The 8,507-nt window shown below is 34.6% G+C and overlaps 1 protein-coding gene across 1 annotated transcript; it reads right to left on the bottom strand.

Annotated features, from left to right (window-relative positions):
* Positions 1-4,044: 4,044 nt before the first annotated feature.
* LOC106440411 (leucine-rich repeat receptor-like serine/threonine-protein kinase BAM3) lies at positions 4,045-7,944 on the bottom strand. Its single transcript, XM_013882065.3, has 2 exons — positions 5,056-7,944; positions 4,045-4,630 (listed from the first exon to the last, which is right to left on the bottom strand). The coding sequence occupies exons 1-2, from the start codon at positions 7,628-7,630 to the stop codon at positions 4,302-4,304; spliced, it is 2,904 nt and encodes a 967-aa protein (XP_013737519.3). The 5' UTR covers positions 7,631-7,944; the 3' UTR covers positions 4,045-4,301.
* Positions 7,945-8,507: the final 563 nt, after the last annotated feature.

Here is an 8,507-nt window from a genome sequence, read left to right as displayed (position 1 = left end):
TCTCTACAGCCATATTTTGATTTTTCAGAGGTTTTTTTGTTGTGAGATTTTTAAAGAAAGCAAAGCTCGATTGGTTGACATATATAGCTGTAGACTAAATTTTGACTGTTCAGAGCATCTACAGCTCCAACCAATCATCCCCATAGATTAAAAATTGTATTAAAGATAACATCTCAATGCAGTTGGTGGTGAAAACGTTATCGATCTAGTGGTTGGATTTATATTTAATAAAGTGTTCGTTTTAGGTAAATTTAGTACGTCGTCTCAATTCTATATATAAAAGTTGTTGTACAAACATAATATCTCAAAATATGCGACTTTGGCTAATGGCATTTACTCCGGTTGAATACTCTTAAAATTTTAGGTCTTAACATTCTACTATGAATAAATCTTAAGATCACATGGGTGATTTAAAATGGAGAGACCATTCACCAATCTTGAGACGTGAAAATGTTAGGTAATGGCAGTTGAGTACCTTTTCGCATGTGCTTTCTCTATCTTCTCTCCCAGTGCTCACATGCAACTCCTCATTTTACTCTGATACATATATCTTCCTCATATTGCATTACTTGACCTCTGTTCCACATGTAACTACGACACTGATATTTCACTTTTAATATATTAGAATTTTGAATCTCATGTTTGAACAGCAATTACAGACTTAGTTATTGAACTTATTGTACGTTTTACCGTTTGTTATACTGTGTGCATACCAACTGACCAACAAAATAACCATTCACTACACAAGTCATAAGTCTCGTCAAAACAAACTTGCAGACCTGAATTTCTAACCACCGAATATTATGGTAGAAGTAATAATAGATTTAGAAAAGAATATGTACGTCCAGTAATAATTATTACGTTGTTATTCCTCACTGCATTGGTCTATCTTTACAAGTTAATAATAAGCTATGCAATGATGCAAATATTTATTAGAGTTTTATATATCATGGCAACATTGTTACAAAAAAAAAAAAAAAAAAAAAAATATCATGGCAACATATATATATACAAACTCCTTTCCCAAAAAATGAAATATATATATATACCTGTACTTTTAAATTTATATCTGGTCTGACTAATGCAAAAAAAAAAATAGTAGTGCGGTAAAGAGGGTTTAGCGATTGAAGAGAAAAAAATTATGACGGTGAATATGTTGAAAGAAAATATGGTGTTTGTAACAAAATTGCTAAATAATAAAGAAAAATTGAAATTTCTAGTAATTTAAATATTCCACGTTTGAAACATAAATAAAATCATATATATTTCACAAATGTACACGCAAAATGAATAGTACAAAAAATTATTAAGAAAAATAATAATACATCAAACTTTCTTCTATTGTCCTTTTTAAAGTAAAGAGTTTTCTTTAATTGTCTTTCTTTTATAAAAATTATTATGCCCCTATTACTACAGTGTTTGGTGGCAATTTTAAATGGTAATATTATATTTTTATACAATGTTACAGATCAGTACTGAATTTTATTTATTATAGAATATTAAATAATACTATCAAGTATTGAAAACTAAAGACCAAAAAAACTCATAAGTCGCTGGTCATGAATATTAGCAAGTATTGAAAACTAAAGACCTTGTAACTGGAAAGACAATAATGGAAATGAGTAATGTACTAATGTAAAATACAAAACATTTGCTAACAAAATAAAATAAAAGAAGAGAGACGTGAAAACCTCTCAAAGGTGTATATGTCTTGATCATAGGTCGAATCAGGCCTGGCACGCCGTAGAAGCAACCAAGCGACGGAACCACATCCCCACATGTCTTCTCTTAAGTCTTAACTCTTAAGGTTGTTAAATATATTTTTAGCAAAAAAAAAAGTTTTGTTGATATTTTTTGTACAAGTGTGCTTTATAATTGGAACACCGACGTCAAAATATAATAGTAATCGGAACACAATAAAAATTTGAACATTGTTTTCACTTCATTTCATACAATATATTATATATTTTAAATGTTCTTTTGACGTCGAATGAGGTTTTGGTAGTATTGTGCGAAGGAGGTTCGATACCATACACAATTTACAGGCGAATTGACACGGTTTGAATTACGACTTGACTTGGGCTAAGAAGCAAGCCCAAATTTGAATAGCCTACCCTTGTTTTCTCGTTGGTCCACGTGGGCGCATTTTCATAGTTTTACTATCACTTTTGGTGTTTATTTTAATATTTTTCTTGTCAATTAATTTGGTGTATCTAATGCGAAAACTATAAACATACCAAACAGGTATAACTTTATTTGAAAATATTTTTGTTAATGTTTCATCATATATATTACAATCTTTTCGTTATCACCAAACCAGATACTATATACAATACATGACTTAAAACTGAAAATATATTAACAGAAATTAAACTCTTGATATTTCATGCTGGATTCATATCTAACCCAACTTTGTTTTCGGTTCCTTTTTTACATTTTTTGTTTATAGTAAGTCTTTCTTTGACATCTATAATATTAATTTTACTATTGAAAAATAAGATATACTAACAGTTTAATATATTTTTAACACTAAATATCAAATAATCTAATTTATATTGCAAATGATGTAAACTATTTGTAACGTATGAAATATCGATGAACAGTTTAGACAAACATTATACGTCGTAATTTTTAGGATACCCTTTTCCATAGGTTTACATTTATAATGTGCAAAGTTTTACATTTTTTAGAAACAAAACTTCATATTTATTGTAAAACGTCTTTAAACCTCTGGATTAGGTCATGGAGTTTCCACAGCCTAGAATTAAAAAAGACCCGAAGAATAATGGCAAAATGTAGACCTTAGAACTGCGAATCTTATATATTGCTCTTTGGTCCACTTTTAAGGTTGCGGTTGGTGTTTGATAAGTTGGAATATTCTAATCTTAGTCATGTTTACAATTAAAACATTGTTAACAGAAAGTTAAAAGGGTAATTATAAATAATCATTATAATATCACCACCCGTGGGTTTTTACCTCAGTGCCTCATAATTAAATCCCTAATGGTCGTTAACATTTCAAATCAGAAATCTGCTAAAGAATATTAATTATCTAATGGTAATCAAAATCAAACATCAGATAAAAGCAGGTCAACATTTAATAAAGTATAATATTATATTAGCACACTGCATCGAAATATCTTATTTTCTCATTATTGTTAAGATTTTAATGTCTCATACTTCAAAGTAAAGTGTAGTTTAGCAAAAATAAAAAAGTAAAGTGTATCCCGAAACCTCACTACAACTTATTAAAACTGAGCGTCTCCTAGTATTTTCGTTCAAGATATTAGTTTGGGCTTTTGAGTTTACGGCTCTATTTGACCTTATTATTGCTACTAGATCTTAATGGACCTTAACTCATTGGTCATAAACAAATTTAGAAAGACCAAAGTGAATTCCATTACAAAAGTTGTTGCCATCAAATAATAAAAATAGGAGTCACTTATTTAGATTATATACAACAACAGTATGGTGAGATCAAACATGAAACATGATCCAAAGTTTTCCAAGATTTATGTTCTTATGTAACTGGTGAATCTGAGTGTAGTTGCATCAACTCCATATGTTCACCGCATTGGAGCTACTTTTGGTCTTAAATCAGAGAGCAACCATGTGGTCAACGTTTGAAATAATGTTGAGATTCAAGATGGCCTTTACTCTCAACTCAGAGGTAAACCAATGAGGAAGAATCTGAAGAAGGTGAGCAGAGAAATGAGTCCAAAAAGGCATGCTTGAAACCCTTTTTTTCTTTTTCCTTGGGCACCAAGTTGAGTATTAGAACTAGGCTCTAAAATGGATACCGTCAAGGTAACACACCTATCAAACCACTTATTATAAGATGTATATATCAAAAATATCAAGTACTTGATACTTCCACCAAAATCAAATCAATTGGACTGGGCTTGGTTTAAAAGCAACTGGACCGATTAAATATATATTATCTTAAAAAATAGCATCTGAAGCATATTAGTTAGTCTCTGATTTACTGATAAGAAATTACTAATCAATTAAAACATACATTATCTATTATCAATACACATACAATTATCTTGATAAATATTTGTATTTGATATAAAATATATAAAATCTCTCACATTATTGATAATGTTTGAACTTCTTTAAAGTTCTCCATGAATGGATATATATATTATGTCAGGAAGATAAAATCCTTAACCCCTTTCCCCCTTCAAGCTTAATATAAACTCCTATCACCGCCAAACCATCATTACATTTCTAAAAAACTCTATAGAACACATACAACATAACAAAAAATATTTGACATATATATAAATTCATTGGATTTAGAAAGTATTGGGTTGTTTAGCTTGAGAGATCATCTGGACAACCTCTCTCATGGTCGGTCTCTCAACACTATGTTCTTGAACACATAGCATTGCCACAAAGAACAATTCCATGGCTTCTCCTAATGGCACATTGCTCAATCTTTGGTCAATGATCTTCACCACACCTTGTCTGTTACAGTTTGTCTGAATCTTTGACCATTGCACAATGTCTATCCCTTCTTCTCCAAATTTATCTACTGGTTTTCGACCCGTTATTAGCTCCAATAGTACTACTCCAAAGCTGTACACATCGCTCTTCTCATCAATTCTCAGTGTATATGCGTATTCTGCATGATAAAAATCAGGTAAACTATGTTTAGATCAACCATTAATACACGAAATTTTACGTTGGAATGAGAAATCAAATTGAATCGGTTTAAGCAAACCAAAACTCTGATTAACACTGAAACTTTTATCAAATTATCTCAGTATTAATTAGGCTTAAAAGACCCAAACACCAAAAAGAAAATTATTTTAAATTTAAGTTTACACATTTAATTTATAAGATTATTTTTTGTTATTTGTATTTTTACTAAGTTACTAACCGTGCTAAACTAAGTTTATTTTGGTTCTAGTTCGGTTACTATTTATTCTGAACTAAATACAAACCAAAACATCAAACAAACAGAACAATAACCTAAATTCATGTTCAGCCCTAGTTTCGAACGTTACGTAAAATGCAAGAAACAAGTATTGGGAATCCGTCATGTACCTGGAGCGATGTAGCCGTAGGAGCCTGCGACCGATGACATACACTCTGAAGCTCCATTATCTTGCAACATGAACTTAGCCAGCCCAAAATCAGCGACATGAGCTTCAAAATCAGGACCCAACAAGATGTTGTTTGATTTCACATCGCGGTGAATTATAAGCGGCGAGCAATCGTGATGAAGATAACACAATCCCTTAGCCGCTTCCAACGCTATTTGCAACCGCGTTTCCCACTTCAAAAACACTCCAGCTTTCCCATGCAAGACTTCTCCAAGACTACCATTAGGCATGTACTCGTAAACAAGGAGATTCACGTCTTTGTTTGAACAGAAAGCGAGCAATCTCACTATGTTCCTGTGTCTGATTCTACCTAACGTCTGAATCTCTGCGGATAAACCGTTGTCGTGAGACGATGTTTTGCTTATGGATAAGAGCTTCTTGACCGCAACTTCTTCACCGTTTGGCATTAAGCCTTTGTAGACAATCCCTGCACCGCCTTTACCGATCACATTGTTCTCTTTAACGCATTCCACAATGTGCTCGCTTCTGAAACCTAGCTGTTGAAACCCGATGAGCTTCCATAGATTCGAGCTATTCCTTCTCATTCTCCAGTTCTTGACCACAGCTAAAACGATGAACACCAAGAAGAACCCTAGTAGACCTAACCCTAACAACAGCTTGAATTTTGCGGAGTTTTCGCCATGGGAATTTGCATTTTTCTGGTTAAGAAGCTGAGACTGAGATTGGTTTTGAGAACCGTTGCAAGGGTTTGAAGAGTATCCGCAGAGAAAAGGGTTTCCGAGGAATGACGTGTTGTTGAAGTAATAGAATTGCCCTGAAGTTGGTACTGAACCAGAGAAGTTGTTGTGTGAGAAATCTGCTGATGTCAAGCTCCTCAAGTACCCTAGCTCCGCGGGGATGGTTTGGTTTAACGAGTTCCAAGAAACATTCAGATAGTTCAGAATCCGAACCTGCGAAATCTGAACCGGAATCTGACCTGAGAGCTGGTTATGACTCAAATCCAAGTAGGTCAATGACTGACAATCACCAATCTCTGGAGGTAACTTGCCAGAGAAGTTATTTCTGCTCATGTCAATCTTGAGAAGACTCTTCAAGCTTCCTATCTCACCAGGGATCTGTCCGGTGAACCGGTTCGAGCCAAGAAGAAGAATCTGAAGGCTTCTGAGGTTTTTGATTGAGCTAGGGATCGGTCCGGTTAACCGATTGTTTGACAGATTGATCTGAGTGAGACTTGATAACCCTACACTTCCCTCCTCTTCCTCTGGCACTTCTCCGGTCAAGAAGTTGTTTTGAAGCTCGAGAAGCGATACATTAGGTAAATAGATCAAACCCTTGGGCAGTTTACCTGTCAGAAAGTTCTGACCTAGACGGAATCTCCAGAGCGTCTCGCATTGGCCAAGATCTTCAGGGAGAGGACCGAACAAGAAGTTGTTGAAGAGAATGAGAATCTTTAGGTTTCTTCCGAAGCAGAGTGATTCAGGGATCAAGCCTGTGAGTTTATTAGTAGACAAATCGATCTCAATCAACTTGCCGTTGGTGCCAAGATTCTCAGGAATCTTTCCGGTGAAGTTGTTATGCCAAAGCTTGAGAACTTCAAGATCAGGAAGATGAGATACAAACTCAGGAATCTCACCGTGTAGTCTGTTGAAGAAGAGGTTAAACAGCTGAAGCCTTTGAAGTCCGGATAGCTCCAGAGGAATCTCTCCTTCTAGAAAGTTGTTGGAGAGATCTAGAGTCTTGAGGCTTGTCATGTTCCCTAACTCTCTAGGAACGGAGCCTGTAAGTGCATTGGTCTGAAGATAAAGAATCTCCAAGTTCTTGAGATTCCCTAACTCTCCAGGGATTGATCCTTTCAAGCTGCAGTTAGCTAAATCCAAGTGGACGAGATTGATCAATCTCCCCAAATCCGAAGGTATCCCGCCGTGGAAGTCGTTGTAGTAACCTAAGTATAGCTTCTGAAGAGTTGTGATGTTCCCTAACTCGCTAGGGATCCTCCCGGTTAGGTCATTTCCATATAAAGATAGTAACGTGAGACGCAAGAAACCTCCGTAGCTTCTAGGGATCTCACCGTTGAAGTAGTTTCCTCCGAGGTCTAAGTAATCGAGTTGAGTGAGCTTGGTTAGAGACAGAGGGAGCGATCCGTTGAGGTTGTTGTCGTAAGCGTCGAGCGTCGTGAGTTGAGTCATTTGGCTGAAATCGAGTGGCGCAAGCTCTCCTTCAAAGGCGTTGTTTGAGATGTTTAAGAACTCTAGGCTCGTCAGCTTGAGGATCTCTGGCGAGAGAGTGCCGGAGATGTTGAGGTTAGAGATGTCGAGACGAGTAATGGACTGGTTCAAGCTGTCACAAGAAACGCCAGTCCAAGAACAAAGAGAGATGAAATTTGGAATGTTCCATGAATCAAGAGAAGGATCATAAGAATCAAAGCTTTGCTTTAGAGAGACAAGGACTTTGGCTTGTCTGATTAGTGAGAGATTAAGAGATGAACTCGAAGAAGAACAGAAGAGAAGAGAGACTGATGACAAGATTAGGAAGAAAGTGAATATCTTGTCTGCCATTGTTACATCAGAAAGAAGAAGAAAAAGAACTCTCCGACACAAATCTGAAGTTTTTCAGAGAGGTGAAAGAGAAGAAGGGTCTTCGAAGAAGTTGCAATACCCTAGAAGGAGATCATCATCATTAGACATCATCATGTTTTCACTGTTTTTTTAAATGATTTGGGGCTCACGATGTTCTGAAGTTGCTGCTTGGAGTGAGTGGATTAATAAGTGGAGAGGATCATCATCATTTCATGCCATCAGTTTTTTTTTTTGAATATACGAAATAATTATAATAAATAAATTAAAAGAAAGTGTAAAAAAAGTTGATGTATCCAATGCATTCTTCTTCTTTAGGATTTGAGCTTTAGTTTTTTTTTTTTAATGAGTCTTTAGCTTTTGAAAAAAGCAAAAGCAATATATACTTTCACAAAAGATGAGAAGAACACACACACATCATCGCTTTTTTTCTTTATTAGAGAAAATTATAAATTTTAAAAGATAAATGCCCATTGCCTTCTTTTTACCTTCTCTTTATCGTCTGATTTGATTTGTTTTTAGGATTATTTGAATCAGGTTTCATATATATAATATAGGTCATAGTCACATAGTCCACTAGGTTTTAACATAACAAAAATTTAAAAGCTTGATTGGATGAGATCATGAATTTTGTGTGCTTAAAAAAAAGAAGCAAAGTTTGTTGTAATCGAACCCTAATCTTACCTTAGTCCGAAATCAAAACCGCTATGTACGACAATTTGATTTTGACATAACTGTTTTAGCTTATTGTTTGAAGATCCATTATTTTTTTGATACATTAATTGAACATAGTTGACTTGTACTTTTGAATTTACATTGTTTGCGTGATTACATAACAGTCCAATAAAAGCGAGAATTA

The sequence above is a fragment of the Brassica napus genome, chromosome A3 (genome assembly GCF_020379485.1).
Source record: "Brassica napus cultivar Da-Ae chromosome A3, Da-Ae, whole genome shotgun sequence".
Lineage (NCBI taxonomy): Eukaryota > Viridiplantae > Streptophyta > Magnoliopsida > Brassicales > Brassicaceae > Brassica > Brassica napus.
The sequence above is the reverse complement of the archived record's forward strand: the minus strand, read 5'-3'. Positions and strand labels throughout refer to the sequence as shown.

Coding starts and splice junctions, on each gene's coding strand:
- LOC106440411 (XM_013882065.3), bottom strand. CDS start 7,630: ATGGCAGACAAGATATTCACTTTCTTCCTAATCTTGTCATCAGTCTCT. Junction 4,631..5,055: donor CTACGGCTACATCGCTCCAG/GTACATGACGGA, acceptor TTTATCATGCAG/AATACGCATATACACTGAGA.